This window comes from Ranitomeya variabilis, chromosome 2 (genome assembly GCF_051348905.1).
Source record: "Ranitomeya variabilis isolate aRanVar5 chromosome 2, aRanVar5.hap1, whole genome shotgun sequence".
NCBI classification, from domain to species: Eukaryota; Metazoa; Chordata; class Amphibia; order Anura; family Dendrobatidae; genus Ranitomeya; species Ranitomeya variabilis.
Window position 1 is genome coordinate 744,684,709 of NC_135233.1, and position 22,708 is coordinate 744,707,416.

General features: G+C 39.0%; 1 protein-coding gene across 2 annotated transcripts in view; it reads right to left on the minus strand.

The window, feature by feature from the left end:
• GRIK2 (glutamate ionotropic receptor kainate type subunit 2) overlaps positions 1-22,708 on the minus strand; it is a 1,301,067-nt gene that overhangs the window by 340,089 nt on the left and 938,270 nt on the right. For both annotated transcript variants that reach the window (XM_077289658.1, XM_077289656.1), the window contains one exon: positions 19,644-19,867. In XM_077289658.1, coding sequence (XP_077145773.1) covers positions 19,644-19,867 — 224 coding nt within the window. The remainder of the gene's footprint in view (positions 1-19,643; positions 19,868-22,708) is intronic.

Sequence of the window (22,708 nt, forward strand, 5' to 3'; positions counted from 1 at the left end):
GTGCATGGCCGTGTGGTCATGTGAGCCTTTTATAGCTGCAGCCCGAACAGGACCTTCCAAGAAGGACCAATGAGAAGCTGCCGCAAAGCCTGAGCACCTTCAGGACCTTCCTGGAGGACCAATGGGCTTTGCTGCAGTATCCAAGCATGTGACCCTCGATCTCCAATGAGAGATCTTACCCTGGGCATGCTCAGAAGGAGAAAAGCAAGACTTAGTCCCAAAAGCATCTGCTCGCTGCTGCCCAGCACTGACTAAAATAGCAGAAGCTGGAAGAGCAGCAGTAATCCTCCTCACAGAGTCAGATTGAGCGAGACGCTGAGACCGACGTCTCCGCTGAGCAGCCTCCGCTGAGCAGCCTCCACTGCGGCAGGAGAAGAATGGGAAACCGCAGCGGAGATGGCCCGAGATTCCCTCAGTGCAGCGGCGGGAACTCGACCCCTAACATATAAATATATATATATATATATATATATACACTCACCGGCCACTTTATTAGGTACACCATGCTAGTAACGGGTTGGGCCCCCTTTTGCCTTCAGAACTGCCTCAATTCTTCGTGGCATAGATTCAACAAGGTGCTGAAAGCATTCCTCAGAGATTTTGGTCCATATTGACATGATTGCATCACACAGTTGCCGCAGATTTGTCGGCTGCACATCCCAAAGATGCTCCATACAAGGCAGGATGGATCCATGCTTTCATGTTGTTTACGCCAAATTCTGACCCTACCATCCGAATGTCGCAGCAGAAATCGAGACTCATCAGACCAAGCAACGTTTTTCCAATCTTCTACTGTCCAATTTCGATGAGCTTGTACAAATTGTAGCCTCAGTTTCCTGTTCTTAGCTGAAAGGAGTGGTACCCGGTGTGGTCTTCTGCTGCTGTAGCCCATCTGTCTCAAAGTTCGACGCACTGTGCATTCAGAGATGCTCTTAGGCCTACCTTGGTTGTAACGGGTGGCGATTTGAGTCACTGTTGCCTTTCTATCAGCTCGAACCAGTCTGCCCATTCTCCTCTGACCTCTGGCATCAACAAGGCATTTCCGCCCACAGAACTGCCGCTCACTGGATTTTTTTTCTTTTTCGTACCATTCTCTGTAAACCCTAGAGATGGTTGTGCGTGAAAATCCCAGCAGATCAGCAGTTTCTGAAATACTCAGACCAGCCCTTCTGGCACCAACAACCATGCCACGTTCAAAGGCACTCAAATCACCTTTCTTCCCCATACTAATGCTCGGTTTGAACTGCAGGAGATTGTCTTGACCATGTCTACATGCCTAAATGCACTGAGTTGCCGCCATGTGATTGGCTGATTAGAAATTAAGTGTTAACAAGAAGTTGGACAGGTGTACCTAATAAAGTGGCCGGTGAGTGTATATACAGTTAGGTCCATATATATTTGGACAGAGACAACATTTTTCTCATTTTGGTTATAGACATTACCACAATTTAATTTTAAACAAAACAATTCAGATGCAGTTGAAGTTCAGACTTTTAGCTTTCATTTGAGGGTATCCATATTAAAATTGGATGAAGGGTTTAGGAGTTTCAACTCCTTAACATGTGCCACCCTGTTTTTTAAAGGGACCAAAAGTAATTGGACAATTGACTCCAAGGCTATTTCATGGACAGGTGTGGGCAATCCCTTCATTATGTCATTCTCAACTAAGCAGATAAAAGGCCTGGAGTTGATTTGAGATGTGGTGCTTGCATTTGGAAGGTTTTCCTATGAAGTAAACATGCGGTCAAAAGTGCTCTCCATGAAGGTGAAACAAGCCATTCTTAAGCTGTGAAAACAGAGAAAAAACCCATCCGAGAAATTGCTACAATATTAGGAGTGGCAAAATGTACAGTTTGGTACATCCTGAGAAGGAAAGAAAGCACTGGTGAACTCATCAATGCAAAAAGACCTGGGCGCCCACGGAAGACAACAGTGGTGGATGATAGAAGAATAATCTCCATGGTGAAGAGAAACCCCTTCACAACAGCCAACCAAGTGACCAACACTCTCCAGGAGGTAGGCGTATCAATATCCAAATCTACCATAAAGAGAAGACTGCATGAAAGTAAATACAGAGGGTTCACTGCACGGTGCAAGCCACTCATAAGCATCAAGAATAAAAAGGCTAGACTGGACTTTGCTAAAAAACATCTAAAAAAGCCAGCACAGTTCAGGAAGAACATTCTTTGGACAGATGAAACCAAGATCAACCTCTACCAGAATGATGGAAAGAGAAATGTATGGCGAAGGCTTGGTACAGCTCATGATCCAAAGCATACCACATCTGTAAAACACGGCGGAGGCAGTGTGATGGCTTGGGCATGCATGGCTGCCAGTGGCACTGGGTCACTAGTGTTTATTGATGATGTGACACAGGACAGAAGCAGCAGAATGAATTCTGAGGTATTCAGAGCCACACTGTGTGCTCAGATCCAGCCAAATGCAGCCAAACTGATTGGCCGTCGTTTCATACTACAGATGGACAATGACCCAAAACATGAAGCCAAAGCAACCCAGGAGTCTATTAAAGCAAAGAAGTGGAATATTCTTGAATGGCCAAGTCAGTCACCTGATCTCAACCCAGTTGAGCATGCATTTCACTTGTTAAAGACTAAACTTCAGACAGAAAGGCCCACAAACAAACAGCAACTGAAAACCACCACAGTGAAGGCCTGGCAGAGCATCAAAAAGGAGGAAACACAGCGTCTGGTGATGTCCATGAGTTCAAGACTTCAGGCAGTCATTGCCAACAAAGGGTTTTCAACCAAGTACTAGAAATGAACATTTTATTTAAAATTATTGAATCTGTCCAATTACTTTTGGTCCCTTTAAAAACAGGGTGGCACATGTTAAGGAGCTGAAACTCCTAAACCCTTCATCCAATTTTAATGTGGATACCCTCAAATGAAAGCTGAAAGTCTGAACTTCAACTGCATCTGAATTGTTTTGTTTAAAATTCATTGTGGTAATGTCTATAACCAAAATGAGAAAAATGTTGTCTCTGTCCAAATATATATGGACCTAACTGTATATATATATATATATATATATATATATATATATATATATATATTACATTCTTTTTAGCAGCTAAATTTGGACTGATTGATATTAAATTGCCCTTCTTTGTTTGCAGTGTGTGAAGAATAAAAACCTGCTGTTATTGAGTTGCTGCAGTACCTCAGATCAATTAATTTCCAGCTACACTACTATGCAGGTACAGCACCTTTGTCTATAACTTGAATCTATAAAGTAATGTTCACAAACTGAGGCTACCACTCCTATTTTCAATGTGCTTTACCACTGCAGTAGTACAATCAGATTTAATCCTTTTTCTAAAACTATATGGAATTATCTGTTCCCTCTGACTTATTCTTCCAATGGTTCAAAATCCTAAATTGACAATCCTTGGCCAGCCCTCATCTTTTATAGTACCTGTGACAGCTCCCAGTTATTAGCTGCATTAGACCATGTGATATGATAGCTCACTTTTTGAGTCTTCAACAGAGAGTAAAATGATGCAAGACATTTTTTTGTGATCCTTGTAAATCTAATCAAATTCATAGGGACCTGTGAATGCAAGGAAACTGAACCCAAAGTCAATCATCAGTCCATCAATTTACCCATCTCTACAATATACAGCTACCATCAGATCATCATTTATCGCCAGCAATATAAAATTATATAAGATAAGGGTCCTAGAAAGTAGCAAATAAAACACATATATATATATATATATATATATATATATATATATATATATATAAAGAGAGAGAGAGAGAGAGAGAGAGAGCAGCATGGAAAGAGTCTGGGTGCAATAGAGTTTCCACAGGCATATACCAAACCTTGCATGTAGTAGTCCAAAAAAGGAAGCAGCACACCACTGTCTGTGAATAAGGAGCTGTTTTATTTGGCCCATGATGGTGATGTTTTGGTTCAGTGTAGCGAACCTTTTTTAAGCAGTGTGCTGATGCCATATATATATATATATATACAGGGTGGGCAATTTATATGGATACATCTAAATAAAATAGTAATGGTTGGTGATATCAACTTCCTGTTTGTGGCATATTAGTATATGGGAGGGGAAAGGTTTCAAGATGGGTGGTGACCATGGAGACCATTTTGAAGTCCACCATTTTGGATCCAACTTTATTTTTTCCAATGGGAAGTGGTTCATGTGACACATCAATCTTATTGAGAATTTCACTAGAAAAACAATGGTGTGCTTGGTTTTAACGTAACTTTATTCTTTCATGAGTTATTTACAAGTTTATGACCACTTATAAAATGCATTCAAAGTGCAGCCTATTGTGTTGGATTGTCAATGCAACACTCTTCTTCATTCCTCCACTCTTGACACACTGTAAGGCAATTGTCTATGCTGTGAAGATACAAGATGTGCAGCATCTGAAACAACGGATACTGGAAGCTTGTGCTAGCATTTCTTCTGCAGTGTTGCTATCAGTGTGTAAAGAGTGTGATAAGAGGGTTGCACTGAGAATTCAACATAATGGGCAGCACTTTGAACACATTTAATATGTTGGTATAAACGTGTAAATAACTCATAATCAACTAAAAAATGGCTGCCATGGTCACCACCCATCTTGAAAACTTTTCCCCCTCCCACATACTAATGTGCCATAAACAGGAAATTGATATCACCAACCATTCCCATTTTATTTAGGTGTATCCATATAAATGGCCCACCCTGTACATATATAACAAAAACTTTGTAAGTTTGAAATCACCGTAATAACATGTGAAAACAAAAATTGGCTTTTACAAAAAATATAATGGAAATTTACCATATACAACTGTTTACTTCTTAGGTTTCAAGGTTTGAAAACAACATTATGAAATCTTTAAATGCTGAATTTAATGAAAAAACACCCTGCTGAGAAAAAATAGCTTACAAATGCATTAGAAATGGTTGAGATTATTTTACATGCCTTTAGCATTCAACAGATGACATGTTTTAATCAAAGAAATACTGTAATCAAACCAACAACCTTCATCTGTGCTAATCTCTAGCATTTCTTGCCCATACTGTTTATATCATTTTTATATGCAGTTTATCTATCTATATAGCAAAAGTTATGTAACATTATATATAATTATATATGTCCTTGCTTATCCTATATGGATCTGTGAAATGCAGGTTATATCATAGATCATAACAAAATTGACAATTGTGCTGAAGGTTATTGGAAACAAGCAGCAGTGAACTTGTTGCAAGATATTCTCATAGCAGCTTAACTAACCTACAATTTACTGGAACAGCTAATATTTCCTACATAACATATAATCAATGTACAGTGTCTGGTTTAAATGTGTTCCATAAAGCCACGCAGCTATCATATCACATGGAAAAGTGCAACCATTCATGAGTGACTATTACACCCTGTATAAAAATTGAGGCAGGGAATAAAGCAGCCATTGTAGGATGATCTAAGGTAGTGAAAATTCACAGCTCTGCAACAGTGACAGAAAAAAAGCCAAACAATTGGACAATTACTCCAGTCAGTGATGTGTTCTGTAAATGCAGAACTGAAAAATATGAGAATAGTAGTCTGTCAATAGTACAGGTATTCAATTGAGAATGGGAGAGATAGGAGAGGTGTTCGCAGCACTGCCAGGCTGTCATCAGTGAAATGGTGTAGCTACTAAGCTGGCATTTGTTATGCTGCATTTGAAGGACAATTACACTTTTTTCATTCATAATGCACTAGAAAGTAGCAAGCCTGCATAACATTTTCTACAAAAAAAAATTCTAAAATCAATATCAGAATAGGGCGAGTGCTTTCTTGTTACCTGTGATTGTACAGAATTTTTGCATTTCTTGTGCAACTGCTTTTGTGAATGCATGAAAAACTGTTTTACACACATGTAAAATAACATTCCCAGAAATTCAGGCATTTAACTGCACCTTTCCAAGGTACATATGTCTTTTAAGGGCAATTAGAGGCTTTGCAATATTGTGATTTTGAGCAAATCAAGTTGCAGACAAGTGTTTTGTTTTGTTTTTTAAATTGTCGAAATCTCAAATTTCTACTTTTAGTGTTTTAACAGGCAAGCAATGCATGGAGATTTCAGCTACGGCTCTAAAAGAATTGTAAAATACTACCTAGACTTTAAAACTAGCTGTGAAAAAGTTGAAAGGATTGTGTCATCAGAACATGAATTACTGCTTTGTGTAATGTGTATTTTGTATTTTTGAAAATTATTTTCCCTATCAATCTGTGTTTAAAAAAACAGTAATCTTTCAATTTTCACATTTTCTGCTGAAACTATTTTAGACTCATACTTCCTGTTATTTCAGTAAGAGTTTTCAGTTGTCTCGTTATCATCAAAGGGAGGATAACAAAATAACACTGCTATATAAAGTGATAAAATGGAATCCACCATTCATATTAGGTCATGTATCACCTCCACCTGATCCTTTTTGCACATGGTTATTATTAGATTCTTCGATATAAAAAAATGAGATGTGAAACAGTGAATTGCTACTAATGTAGATGTGGATTTTCTGAAACAATATAAATTATTAGCCTAGAAAGCTCCAGTTACCATTGTTAAAATTGCAACATTTTTTATTTAATATATTTTAGAACAGATTTTGATATAAAAAAATTGTCAAAACTTTTTCAAATAATACTCTTAGCATAAAAACCCTGATTTAAACTATAGATCAATTTCTGCTAATATATTTTCCTTAATAAATAGATTTGTATAAAATATTTCTACATGGAAACTACTATAATGAATTGGTCAATAATATTTTTAAAACTAAACTGTTATAACGGCAGGTTGCCATTTTCATTGTATAGATTTTAAACTATTGAAATGTAATTTTCTGCTACTCTGTTACAGATTCTTAAATGTCTGCTGCTCCTATTCCTTTCAATTATCAGATAACACATAATGTTATTTAATGAGGACATTTACACAAAACATAGTAAATGAGTTTTTGCTTAAATCACCTAAAAATTATAACATCAAAAGAACAGTTTAGTTTACAGATTCAGTGCTCTTTTCTGTAGAAGTAAATGTTAGGTCTTTGTTCTGACAGCAAAATGTTAGTCACTTAGTGGTATCTAATCTAAAGCTCAAGTTCTTGCCAGCTTTTAAGAGAACAAAATGAGGTGGAAAGGTTAATAATTAACAGCATCATCAGGTTAAACAAGAACAATCAATATTCTGCCACTGTTTTGTTATGTACTGTCACTAAATCTCTTGGGAGCACTTTCGTTTGTCTCTCTGAAAATACCTTTTCTTATATAAAAAGCATGTAATTACTCCCATGTCTTATTTTTTAGAACTTAACACATTTTATATATGTCTGTCCAACCTACTGTTATCCTATTGTTGGTTCAAGTTTAAGAATAGCAGCAGGATAAATTCCCTTATGTAGTTGCCAAACCTACAAATATTCACTGTAGCTATAAAAAATTATATTAGTGTCTAACAGCAAAAAAATCATGCAGCATAGTGTACCTTGAAGCTAATCTACGGTCTATTAGTGGGCTACAAGGAAACTATGATAATTTTACAACTGCCTCTACAAATTAATTGAATAATTTCAATTACATAATGTGTATGCTAACATCTTTATGTCAAATTTATGACTAGTGATTATCAGTCATGTGGTGGTACTAGAAGCTCAACCCCTCCAATTTGATATTGCTAATTTTGAGATAATTGGGTAATTAATATTGAGGCAATGGATAACCTCTTTACAGAAAAAAAACTATGTGTGGCAACTTTTTCTTTATTTAAAGGGAACCTGTCAGCAGGATTGTGCACAGTAACCTACAGACACTGTCAGGTTGACGTCATTATACTGATTAAAATTATACCTTGTTTGATGAAATCCGTCTTGTTGTTTTTTAATTTTTATATTCACTTTTGCGCTAATGATATGCTTGTGCTTCGGGGCAGCCTGTGAAGGGGTCTTCATGTGGTGCTCTGACTAGGTATTCATGTGTGTGGCTTCTGATCTGCCCCCTAGTTTGCATAATGAATATATGTACATTGCAGCATAATTGCATCTTTACTGTCCTGATAATTACTGTGCTTGATGTTATTCATGTAGTATCAAAAAATCAATTTAAAAATGGCCCAGTAGCTGCTATAAATGTATGTAGAGGTGATCCAATATCTGCTATGGCGTCAGTGGCGCCATCTTGCTGTAGAAGAAAACAAATGTCCTCCTCCAAGATAACATATCTCGCCATCTTGGAGGAGATAGCCGAGAGCTGCTACTGCGCAAGTGCGAGTGACGCCATCTTGGAAGAGAATTGTTTTCTTCTACAGTAAGATGGTGCCACCAGTGCTGCACAATAGCAGCTGTTGGATCACCTCTATATGTACTGATAGCTTCTCAGGCGCAGGCGTGGTGGGCATCATTTTTAAATTGATTATTATTTGTGCTATCTGAATAACATCAAACACAGATGGATTTCATCAACTGAGGTATCATTTTATTCAGCATAACGGAGCCAAACTGACACTGTCTGTAGGTTACTATGCACAATCCTACTGACAGGTTCCCTTTAAAACAGCAGTGAGCAATTAAAAACACCAGTGACCAGGGTCTGGTTGGCCCTCTCAACCAACCCGTTCATCTCGTGATGGTAAGCTGATGAGAGATTTGGCTCAATGCTGAGCGGATGACAAGGCTCTCTCCAGAACCGAGATGTGAACTGGGGACCCTGGTCACTGACAATTTTGTCAGGCATGCCATGTAGGCGAAAAATGTGTTGATGAACAACGTCGCCAAAGCTCATGCTGAAGGTACCCGCAGAAGAGGCACCAGATGCCTCATTTTAGAGAAGTGGTCGGCAACTACCCAGATAATAGTGCAGCTACGGGACTTGGGTAAGCCTATCACAAAGTTCATCCCGAAAATCTCCCAGGGCCTATCCGCCACCAGCAGTGGGTACAATAAACCAGCAGGGCACTGCCAAGGAGACCGATTCTTGGCGCAGAAGACACATACCTGAATATAGTCTCCGATGTCACGGGCCATGTGCGGCCACAAATACGTCCTCACCAGGAGCTTAGATGTCCTCTTAGTCCCAAAATGTCCACTGACCCTGGATGAATGAGCACAAGAGAGAACCTCCAGTGGCAAATTAGGAGGGACAAAAGTCTTGCCCGGGGAACAGACTCTATCGAAACCGGGGCCACAGTTCTCAGGCTTTCTGAAGGGACAATAAGCCAAGGCTCCTCTCCCTCCTCAGATGACACTACGGAACAAGAGAGAGCTTCGGCACAAATGTTCTTCTCCCCGGAGAGAAAATGGAGGGTGAAGTGAAATCAGGAGAACACAGATTACCTGGCCTGGCGAAAGTCCAGCCGCTGGGCAGTTTGCAAATACACCAACTTTTTGTGGTCGGTGAATTCTTGGAAGGGGTAACGAGCCCCCTCTAGAAGGTGTCTCTACTCCAAAAAAGCCAACTCCCTGTCTCTGATGGAATAATTCCTCTCCGCCAGTGAAAAGGTCTTGGAGAAAAAGAAACAAGGATGCTTCCGACCCTGAGCATCCTTCTGGAAAAGGACGGCTCCAGCACCGATGGATGAGGCATCCACCTCCATGATAAATGGTTTATCGACATCAGGGTGATGTAAAATGGGAGCGCTAGCGAAGTGAGACTTAATAGAGAGAAAGGCCTTGGAGACCTCCTCCTCCTACCACATTTTGGGATTAGATCCCTTCTTAGTGAGATCAACCAGGGGAGCTACCAAAGTTGAGAAGTGGGAATGAACTGGCGATAACAGTTAATGAACCCCATAAAGCGCTGCACTGCTTTAAGAGATTGGGGCTCCTGCCAGTCCATCCCTGGGCAGAGATGATATAGCCCACGAAAGGCAAGGACTCCTGCTCAAACATACACTTCTCTAATTTGGCATAGAGGGAGTTTGCCCGCAGGAGGTCGAAGACTTTGCAAACATCTCTCCGGTGGGAGTCAATATCTGTATAGTAGATGAGAATATCATCCAGATAGACTGTGACCGAGGTGGATGGCATATCCCAGAAGATATCGGTCACAAAGTCTTGGAAAACGGCTTGGGTATTAAAGAGCCTGAAGAGCATCACCAGGTATTCATTGTGGCCATCCCTGGTGTTAAATGCCATCTTCCACTTGTCCTCCTCAAGGATGCTTATCAGGTTATCGGCGCCCCACAGATCTAATTTAATAAATACCCTCTCTCCCCGCAACCTATCAAAGAGTTTTGAGATTAAAGGCAGAGGGTATTTATTTTTTATGGTAATAGCGGTAGACCCTTGTAGTCAATGCATGGACATAAATCCCCACTCTTCTTCTGCACAAAAAAGAAACCAGCCCCTGCGGGTGATACTGACTTCCTAATGGATCATCTTTCAAGATTCTCCTTGATGTACTGAGACATTGCCTCCATCTCCGGAAGAGATGATGGATAAACTCAACCCCGGGGAGGTTCAGCACCAGGCATAGGGGCGATGAGTGGAAGGGTCTCCGCAGCTCTTTTGGAGAATACGTCCGCATATGACCAATAGTGTTTGGGGAGAGATGATAGATCTGCAGGCACTGCTGTAGAAGGCACCTGAATGCACTCGCTCTGATATCTACCCTCACAAGAATCATCCCATCTTAATATTCTCCCTGAGGACCACTCAATATGGGGGAATGATGACATAACCAAGGGACCCCAAATAGGACCTCATCTATACTCTCGGGTATGATTAGAGGGGGGATTATCTCCTGATGGGATGGAGACATGGTGAGAGGGAGTGGGATGGTCTGGTGTGTGATCTGTGAGGGCAGTATTGACCCATTAACCACACGGATAGTCACTGGCTTGGTGAGCATCACCAGAGGTATTGCGTGCCACTCGGCGAAGGCAGATGACATGACATTTCCCTCCACCCCGGAATCCACATAAACCTCTACCATGTGAGTGGACGGGCCAAAAGTAAGTGTCCCCTTGAAAGACACTTTAGAGGAAAATGCCGCAGTGTCTAGAGAGCCTCCTCCAACAGCCACTAGACGGGAAGTTTTCCCAACCTCTGGGGACATCTGGAGGCAAAATATCCTGACTGCCAGAAGACATGGCAGACCATGAGTGCACTAGCAGTCTGGGACTTTGATCCCACTTGTGACACCTCCATGGCCTCCTGAGGCTCTGACACCTGGACCAGAGATTCTAAAGGCTCAGCGAAGTTAGGAGCCAGCTGAAACCTCGGCTGACACTGGGCTTGCTCCAACCTTCACTCGGAGAAATGATGGTCGATGCGAGTAGAGACAGATATTAGATCCTTCAGTGTGGCCGGAATCTCCCTAGTGGCCAGAGCGTCTTTCACACTCAGCCAGCCCCCTCCAAAAGACAGGGATGAGGAATTTATATGGCCACTCCAGCTCTGATGATAAAGTCCAGAAGTGGACGGCAAAGTGACTGACCATGGATGAGAGCTGTGTCAGTGCCAGCAATTAGAACACCGTATCATGGGTGACTCGCGGTCCCAAGAAAACCTGCTTCAGAGTGCTCGGAAACAGTGGAGCACTCTGCACCACATGATCATCACGCTTCCACAGTGACATAGCCCACTATAACTCCCTGTTTGACAGGAGGGAAATAATAAACCCCAATTAAGCCCGCTCTGAGGGGAAACATGCAGCCAGTTGAACCAGGTGTATCACACACTGGTTCACGAATCCCCTACCTGACTTGCTATCCCCTGAGAACCTCTCAGGCAGTAGGAGGCAGGATAAGGTCAGAACAAGGGTGGCAGCGGACATAAGTGCTGCAGCCTCACTAGTTGCCTGAACAGCTATTGCAGTTACATCCACAGCTGAGGTTGTACGCTCAAGAGCCACCAACCTGCCCTCCAGCTGCCGGATATACTGCTGTAGCCACTGTTCATCTGCCATTACTAGCTAGACCCTGGCACTAATATAATGTTAGGGCTGGCGGAATGCCCCAAATAAATATAAAGATAATAATAAGGTGTGTTTGCAGCCTGGGGTCCACCGTGCAGAGATGGTAACTGTTGCTCGGTAATGGCAGACACAAGGGGTGCTATCGCTGTAGTTACGAGGAACTCTGTTACCTCACAGAGCTACTTTACCACAGAATACAGATAGCACACCCTGTTAGCCATCACAGGGCACAACATCATTAGCGCTAGTGTTAAGGCGCAATGGAACAAAATAGAGCAAAGTGTATGCATGAGAAATGGGATCACCACAACAGTTTACAATTTATACAAAAAACATATTTATTTTAGGAAACAAACACAACAACATAAAAACATTTAAAAACCCCAAAATATGACCTGGGGTAAGGGGTCCATATAGATACCAGATAAATGCTATAATATTGCACACAACATTAAACAGCCTATGCACATTAATGTACAGATAACCAAACCACTATTCCCAGCATATGGGCATTATATAATACAGTATGATATTACACATCAAGTTATACACTCTTAAATAGAGGTTAACACTCCATACCATACCCCATGTATGAGGAACTAACAAGGAAAATGGTGAATGGAATACAAAATATACTAGACACCAAGCAGATACCTAGACCCTGCTGTGCACTGACCTAAGTCTTACCCTACCTAGCAGGCAGGCTGTACAAGGTTCCCGGGGTGGTGGGTTTAGTGGATTTCAATCAGGCTGTTCTGTTTGCTGAGACCCACGCGTATCGACGCCTGCGGCGTCTTCCTCAAGGTCAATATCAGTGTTAAGTCACAAGACTCTGCCCCTAGGATGCAGGGGTATGAGTCTATGTAGACCCACTAGCAATGCCTGAACAAGCACTAAACTAATAGATTTAGCGCACTGAGTGCGTGGAGCATCACACTGGGGAACGCCACTAATCAAACTGACTAAGTATTTAGCACACAGAGTGCACGCGGCGTTGCACAGGCGTACACCACTAACGGAAGCTGACCAATGTGTGTTGTGCTGGCAATGCCAAAACTAGGCACTGTTTCTTAGCTCCAAACACCCTGACTCAGACACAACATGAAGGTAGGGAATGATTAGGAGCAGTCACCAGATACATACACGCTTGCACACACACACCATATTGAAATATACTAGCGCATGGCCGTGCAATCCTTTTATAGCTGCAGCCTTCTAGGACCTAGCAGATGGCCGCATCTGAGCTGCTTGAGGTCCTGAGCATGTGACCTCCGACCACCAATGAGTGATCTTCTCACGGGCATGCTCAGATGGGAAAAAACAGGACTTAGTCCCTGGAGCGTCTGCTCGCCGCTGACTAATGCTGGTTGTATAGCTGGACCTAGAATGGCAGCACCATCCAGACACACAGCATTATCCTGAGCAAGACTCTGGGACTGATGTCTCTGCTGAGCAGGCTCCTCTGTGGCTGAAGAAGAATGGGAAACCTCAGAGGACATGGCGTGAGATTCCCACTGTGCAGCGGTGGGAACTCGGCACCTAGCATGTATATGTATATTCTAGTATAGTTAGATATTTATTATAGATTATTATATACATTTTACATTTACCTAATAATCACACAAGGCTGAGATAACATTTGAAGTAAAAAGAAAAAGCCAAAAAGCCAGCGCTGATCAATTGTTTGCTAAAAGTCTCAGTTTAAAGTACAGTTAGAAATTAATATGTGCACATGCACCTTATGTATTGCGTGTTGACCATAGGCAGCTCTGGCTTCTTGGCTTTTTCTTACCATTTGAAGTAGGTATTGATAATATTTGGTGGTCATTTTTAACACATACATTGCATAAAAAAATAATATTAAAATACCGTGTACTGTAAGTTTAGCATTATGTGAATATTAAACATAAACCATGTACTAAAAGTAAGACATAACACCTCTAGGTGACATACAGATGACTGCTTCATCTGTATGAATATGCATCCAGAAATGGTTGACGTACATACAAGAAATACATACTCCTACATATATTGAGGAAAGAGTATTTCCATATCTTACCATGAAAAATACAATAGTACCTCACCTCAAAGTCATAACATGCATCTGTGTGGAAATATTGAATCTTTTAAATTTCATAAACAGTATTAACCATTGTGTTGACTTACCTACATCTTCATTCTTAGCTTAGATGATAAAACATTTGATGCATATTCTGAACCAACTTAGATGACAGTTGTTGCCCTTTCCCCATTATAATGTTGAAAACGCCAGTAACAAACAATAATCTAATAACATTTTTGTCCTTACTTCAAATACAGTTTGTATACATAAATGAAAGAAACAGCAGTGTACAGGGTAGGATTGGCCCACAGGAAAACAGGAGAATCCTTTGATGAGCCACTGTACAAGAGTGGGCCACCACCCTCCTATATGTGCAGTACTTGGCGCAATTAACTTGAATTTCTATGTACAGCCAAAGGCAGCATCTTATTATTCATTTAACAATCTACCTGGTTCATTGTTATATTAACTTGTAATTGAGGATAATGTCACATTTACATTTACATGTAGTTGAAAATGGGGCCCTGGAGTTGGTTACTGGTGTTTCCTTGACACCCCAGTCTGACACTGAGTGCGTATATTGAATAACTGTTTATTGCTTCTCAGTTTTGGGTCAATAAGTGCAGTTTGACAGTCACAGATCTATTTATTTTAGATTATTTTTGGCATATGGATATGGGGATGGTTATAGTTATGATATTTGTATTATGCTACTCCACTATGTAGGCGATAAACTATATATGGTTTACGAGACAAGAAATACTTATGATATGATCTTAGTTCAATCTGTTTTATTAATGAATTCAAGTATTTTCTTTCAAAAACATTTTCTCTTGTTTTTCTTTTCTATTTTTTTTTAAAACATTAGTATAAAAATATTATTTTTCAATACATTTTGAAGTTTATTTTTTTTTAACGCAAGCGAGTTTTTTGTAAATTATTTGAGCATGGTACTCTGAAATAGTTTTTTGTGCAAATATATAAATAAAAGTTTAGTAAGGTCATTTCCACTCTTTCAACAATATTTTATGACGCTCTGTAGCTGTGGACTTTTTAAGGACTTTTTTCTAATTATCCAACTGTGCTCATTAAAACCTTATATTTTTAATTGCTAGCATTATTAATAAAATGTTAGAAAGTTATTGGAAATTTGTATCAACCATGTTGTATTACAAAGAGTATGTTTAAAATACAAATTTATGTTCCCTTAAAATTTAGTTTAACTAAAGGGGAATCTGTGAGTAGGATCATCCCTCCTAAGCTGTCTATTGGGGCCTGCAGGTCATAGAAACCTGAATAAAATGAATTTTTGATATCTGTGATCTGATGTCTTATTCCAAAGAAATCAATGTTTTTTTTAATATGGAAATGAGCTGTTAAGATCTATGGGCTGGACATTGATCTCCCTGAAAATCTTCCTCCAGGATTATTTTAAATGAAAGGGGCATTATTAGTGTAAAACATGTAGATCTGAAGAGTAGACTGTTAGTCATTACAAGTCTCACATAGCTAATGACGTCTTTAATTTAAAGTAAGCCCTGGAAGCAGATTCTCATGCAAATCAGTGTCCGGCTTATAGATCTTAACAGTTCATTTACATATTAAGAAAAGCATGGATTGCGCTGAAATAAGAAATTGGATAACATATATCATGGTATAATTTTATTCAGCTTTGTATAACCTACATGTCCATATACACGACTTAGAAAGATTGATCCTACTGACAGATTCCCTTTAAAGTTAGTGATTATCATTTTCACCTAAATCCAGTTAGTACTAACTGGAACAGATATATGTAGCAATGAACATTACAAAAAGATTATTTCTAATATTATCATTATTTTTTCTATTATTATTATTATTATTAACAATAATAATTTAGATTTGTATAAAACAAAAACAGCCTATGAGTAAATTATCGGACGGTATTAAGTTAAACCTATTTACTGCATAATTTAAGAAAAACCAATAACACTGAACTAAAGTATTTTGTGAATCTGTGAAAAAAACAAAATTTTGCAACTATCACTAATTGCTACTAGTTCCTTGAATACTGTTCTTTCATATATTATATTGTGTTAAATATTTGAAGGAAGGTCAAAAATTAAAGTCAGATATTCTGCATAAAGGAAGGACAAACTGATCACAGACCTAAACATTCTCGCAGTCTCCATGAAAGTTTGATTTCAATATCAAAAAGTAAAGTGAAAAATTCAACATAAATCCGCAACATATAACAGACAGTAAAATAAGACAATTGAAACTTTAATGACCAATAAAAACAACACATCAGAATTACACTACATTTACCTGAATAGTTAATTCACAAATGCAGTATTCGTATAGTAAAATACTGCACGATTGTTAAGGCTCTCACCAGTAACTGTTTAGTATTGTATTCAGCATATAATATTGTATGTCAGGAATGCTCATGGAGGTAGTGTGGTTAGGAGCCACAGCAAAGATTTGAATTGATCTCATTCTGGAACCTCTTATTCTGACCCCACCAACCATCTAGAAAGAGACATGCTTACATCCTTGTCACATCCCTCATACACACACACTCCCAATTGCATTCCCCTATTATGATGCTTTGGCTAGTAGGAGCTCAAGTTCTCAGAGATTTCTCCCTGCAAGCTGCCCACTGCACCCACATGGGCAGATTGTATCGTTTGTAAGATTCTGGAGAACAAAAAATGGTATTTTTCCAATGGTTTTCTAAATGGCACAAATTTATAGGACATTTGTCAACTTCACATAATTGTTTAGCTAGTTATGTTTGAACTTTACAAGAAAAAGACATTTCAGGAAATTCAAACTAAAACAAAAAATTAAAATATGGTGGCCAAAGGGTGACTCAATTTAAAAAAATGCATAATATATACTTAAGGTTAACTTCGGAATCTTGTTTATAACAATTTTTATAACTCTGCTACCAGTAAATGAATTTCCTCAAAGTGTTCTTACTTGTCTACATAATTTTATTAGCCAGAGAAAGGTTTTTTTTGTTTTCTAGCTGTTGAAAGAAACCTATTCTATGCCCCTTTTCTCCTTGGGATTCACTGGTCTTTTAATCTTCATTTGTTGATCTGTTCTACTTATTGTAACTCGAAGGAAGCAATACACAAGAGGTCTCCAAAAGCTGAGCAGGCAGAAATGTGAGAAGCTAACACTGTCAAAAAAGAAATTAGGCTACAAATGAAGATTACATAGTTGACAAGTTTATAGTACAGTAACAAATTTATGTTATGTATGCCTATTTGATTTGTTATGATCTTGTACAAAGGATTTCTGAAATATTACGTGAAGAAACATTATATGTGGAAATGAAAAGAAAAAGTAGATTTAAGATGGTACTGACAAGGTAAATACATGTAAGAACATGTACAGGAGATACAGAATAGAAGATTGATAGCTGATTATTAGAAGTTATTGTCATACATAGATGAAAAAATATGACGATAACTAGAGGTAGACAGATATGTGATTGATAGATAGATAAATAAGGAATTGGAAATAAAAGATAGAAAGTAGTTGATTGTTGACAGATATATTAAGATAGACAGATTTATGGAATAAAAAGATTTTAACATGAGGATGATGACAAGTCTGAGGAAACACAGCTCCATATGCAGAATGCTGTGACTCATTGTCCTCAATTTTTTTTTTGGATCAATGTCAGCATTAACTTTCTCAGAAATTTGTGCTACAACAGCTCTTCGGTGGGATTGGACTAGATGAGCTATCATTGCTACTTAAATGCAATAAATGACCATGATGCCCTTAGAGCCATTTTATTTGTTGTCTATCCAAGATCAACTGTTAATAGTATTAACCATTGCACACTATTAGCAACCTACAACTACTACCTTTTTGGAGAGGTGCAGATCCTGTCAATTTCATAATATGACTTTTTACCTAATAAATCCCACTGCTCGACCGCTTGCATTATCATGATAATTTTTTATATTATTTCACCTCTATCTTGCTACATGGAGGGCAAAGGGCTATGGATAATCTTTTATAATCTTTTATTTTTATATAGCGCTAACATATTCCGCAGCGCTTTACAGTTTGCACACATTATCATCACTGTCCCCGATGGGGCTCACAATCTAAATTCCCTATCAGTATGTCTTTGGAATGTGGGAGGAAACCGGAGTGCCCGGAGGAAACCCACGCAAACACGGGGAGAACATACAAACTCTTTGCAGATGTTGTCCAAGGTGGGATTAGAACCCAGGACTCCAGCGCTGCAAGGCTGCTGTGCTAACCACTGCGCCACCGTGCTGCCCAATGGATGAATTTCTCAGCCTAGATGCAGCACTGGAAACTCTGTGGTGTCTCTGTACAAAGGGAAGGTTTTTTCAAAGTTCTTCTAGATAATGAGGCATGTACCTTTTTTCAGAATTCCCCTTTAAAATTTACTTTTTCAATTGAAGACATCATAGAGAAGCATATTATCTATTGCTATTACCAGGGCTAACAGGATTTCATTTACTGTACATTTAATTTATTTATTTATTTAATTTATTTTCATTAATTTAATTTAATGTACATAAAATTTCACAATTTGATCTTCTTAACCAGTTTATGCTATAAATTATTATATAAACATATTTTCCATTCTGTATAATTTTATTGTTTTCATTTTTGGACATTTTAAACACCTTGAGTGATATGCACATAATTTATGCTTTTGTCTACTTTCATTAAAGTAGGTAAAGACCGTGAAGAGGAATAGAGCTGTTTTATTAACAAAAAAGGTGGGAAATGTCCAACTGCATTTTAATATTTTCATAAGGAGGCATTGATATTTGAATATGTTATACATTTTGTATCCAAATAAAATAATCTGAATATTACATAATTTAACACAGGCAAATCATCAGTCGTGTTTTCAGTTATAATGAATTTTATACTATCACTATGCTTTCTAAATAGCCTGCAACTTGGAGCTTTAAGTCCTCAATACACATTAAAGTTGTCCAAACTTATGGGTGTTAGGCATCAGCAGATCAATTAATGTGACTGAAGGCCTCACAACTCTTATTGAGGTAAGGATTAAGCATTTTGATTTAGCACGTTATTTTTTTTCCGAGTGTGGCTGGACATCATCACAGCAGTGGGAAGCAGAAACTGATAGGAAAGTTGGCAGAATCAGAACAGGAGTGAATGTGGATTCATTAGATAAATATTGCTTCTTTTATCAGATCTTCTTGAATTACTAACAAAATTGAAGTGTTGGCTTTCATAATTTAAAAAAAGTTTGGAATGAGTAAAAATAAACCATTCTAAAACATTTAGCTTTAAATTTTGGACGTGGACATCCTCTTCAATCGGTATTTTATCAGAGCCTGACATAGATGCAATCCTATATCATTTTCATTAATACAAATAAAATCACCACCTTCTATGCTTACAGAATACGAAATATACTTCACATACGAGTATAAATACTTAATATGAAAGAAGTTACATTCTATAGCCTCATTACATATTATGTTAACAGTTATTAGTGAGAGCCTTAATAAGACTTATGTATAGAGAGCATAAGTCGTAAAATAAGCAAATAATATAACATGTGACCTTTGACAATTATAGCAAGGGAAAATAAATGACATAATTGTCAAACAATCACGAGGTAGAAATGTTACCTGGCTATGACAAAGAGCACACAACTGACACCCAAGTAAGCCAGCAGAATATACATCCAGATATCAGGGGAAAGAGGATTCAGGAAGGAGAAGACGCCTGGGTTTGTACCATTAGGTTTTCGGTACAAAATACTTATTCCAAGAGTCATAAACGGTTTGGTGAAGTCGATGACTTGTTCTCTAACATATGTGATAGCCAATGGAGCAACTGCAAGATCAGCTTTCTGTTAAGAAAAAAAGAGAAAACAAAATGCTTGTAAGTTTAACATGAAAATAAAAACACTAGTTACTCTAGTAGTCAATGCAGACAATAGAAATTATTCAGCTTAAAAGATATTCTCAAGGGTTTTTTAGTAGGACAGAGCTATGCAGTCTCTTTCACTTCCTGGTTTCTGACAGGGTGGTGTCTCCTCCTTTAGTGACAGGTCTAGTGAGCAGCAGAACTATAGATTCAGCTCCCAGTGTCTTGCTCTGGAGAGTACACTGCTATCACTATATTTACATATAAAGACAACAGGGCAGTTGAACAAGCACACAGCTCCAGACAGTGAGAGCAGTGACTAGGAGAACTGTTGAGGGAGATCAATAGATTAGCATGAGGTGGATGGTATTTTGGAAGTTAGAACTTGTTCTAGAATATAACTGCTGCTCTCCCTTGGTCAAGGTCTGGGTATGCACTAATAGTAAAGCTCTATAGAAAACATCAGTATACTATGGAAGAAAAACACTTTCATTGAAGGAAAATGACAGAAAATAGAAAAAAGCAAATCAATTGCAAATTCGCTTATTTTCATGCTAACTAGTTAAAACAATGCAATACCTGGGGAATTCTCCTGTACATATAAAGTATTATGAATCAAATTAGCATGAAGATGATCATGTGCAGTGTGCCTCAATAAATGCATATCAGTGCATGTGCTCATAATATGTTGAATTGTTGAACATATTGATAATTTTAACAAAATGCAACTACCTATTGGCAATAGTTATAGCAATATAATGCCAACTGCAAATAATAGTTTTAGACCTAGTATGATAAAAAAGTGTTACTGTCACGCTGAGTCCTTTCTCACAGGCAAGCTATGAGTAAGGATAGTTGAGGAGTCCGATTTTAATAGCTAGGAGGCTACATCCTAAACAGAGGGAAGAGACAAAGTCGTAGGCAGGTAACTGTCGGAGGTCAAAATTTCAGGAGGATAGCAGATCAGAGCAAAGAGGTTAAACAGATGGATAGTCAGAACGAGGTCCAAAGTCAGGCAGCAAAAAACAAAATAAAAGGCACAGAGTAAACCAGCCACACTTAGCTGAAGCTGCTAGGGTTGACAGCTACCTGCGACTTCTAGCTTAGTTAGATAGCAGAACAATCAAGAGAACTGAAAGCACCTAACAAGAGCTCAGCACCTACCAGTCTCAGATTAGATAGTTGAGCTGTCAGCATGCCCTTGCACCAGACTGGACAAGTGAGTTGTCAGCCACTACACAGAGAGCTCAACATTGTAGGTTGGAATCGTTACAGCAACATTAATGAATACAAGCAAAAATATAGAGCAGTAATAAAAAAAACCATATCATCAAGTATATTATAAATAAATAATAATAATCTTTATTTATATAGCGCCAACATATTCCGCAGCTCTTTACAGTTTAACAGTTCATACTTAACAGGCATAAGTAATGTTAAAGATAATACAATAATTAAAGCAAAATAAGACAGCCCTGCTTGTGAGAACTTACAATCTACAATGAGGTGGGGGGAGAAAAAATGCAGGTGCATATTTACAATGATGGTCCAGCCATCTTGAAGAGGTGGGGGATAGATACAGGCTGCATGAGCTGGTCACCAGCCAGTATTTGTGGTGCTGTTGGGTGTGGTGGAGTTTGATGGAGGGTTGTTCTCAGATACAGAATGTGCTACACACACTTACACATAACATGACTTTGATTAGGGAACGTAATAGGCCGTTCTGAACTGATGTGTTTTGAGGCAGTGCCTAAAACTGTGTAAGTTTTGGATAGTCCTAATTCCTTGGATTAGAGCATTCCTGAGGATTGGCAACACAAGGGAGAAGTCTCGGAGCTGGGAGTGAAAGGTGACGATTATTGCAGAGGTTAGTTGATAGTTGCTTGCAGGGCGTAACAAACGGGTAGGCCGAAAAACAAAAATGAGGGAGGAGATGTAGGGGGGTGCTGCACTGTGGAGGGCTTTGTGGTTGAGAACAAGCAGTTTGAATTGTATTCTAAAGTGAATGGGCAGCAAGTGCAATGACTGGCGAAGAGCGGATGCGTCCAAGTAACAACTAGCCAGATGGACAACCCTGGCTGCTGCATAAAGGATGGACTAGAGAGGGGAAAGTCAAGTTAGGGGGAGGCCAATTAATAGAGCATTACAGTAGTCTAGGTGGGAGTGGATCAGGGCGACAGTGAGAGTTTTTGTTGTTTCCATGGTGAGAAAAGGGCGGATTCTAGAGATGTTCTTTAGGTGTAAGCGACAAGAGCGGGCAAGAGATTGTATATGAGAGGTGAAGGAAAGATTGATATCAAACATTACACCGAGACAGTGCACCTGCTGCCAGGGCATTATTATGGTGCCACCCATGGAGAGGTAGATGTCATATTTAGGGAGGTTAGTAAATGGTTTGAGCCAAAAAAGTTGAGTTTTGGTAATGATGAGTTTCAGATAGACAGCGGACATCATGTTGGATACTGCAGACAGACGGTCACTAGCATTATGCAGTACAGCGGGGTAAGGTCAGGTGATGATGTGTATAGTTGTGTGTCATCAAAATAAAGATGATACTGAAAGCCAAGTCTGCTGATGGTCTGTCAAATTTGGGCTATGTAGAGAGAGGAGAGAAGGGGGCCAATGACTGAGCCCTGAGAGACCCCAACAGCGAGAGAAAAAGGAGATGAAGTGGAGTCAACGAATGATACACAAATAATACATCAAGAGGGAAAAAAAGTAAAAATATGCTAAAAATATACTGTGCTGAAAAATCAATAGAAAATTAATTCAATCCACAATACTTTTACTAAATAGAACACCAGAGGCTTTTCTCCACTCAAGA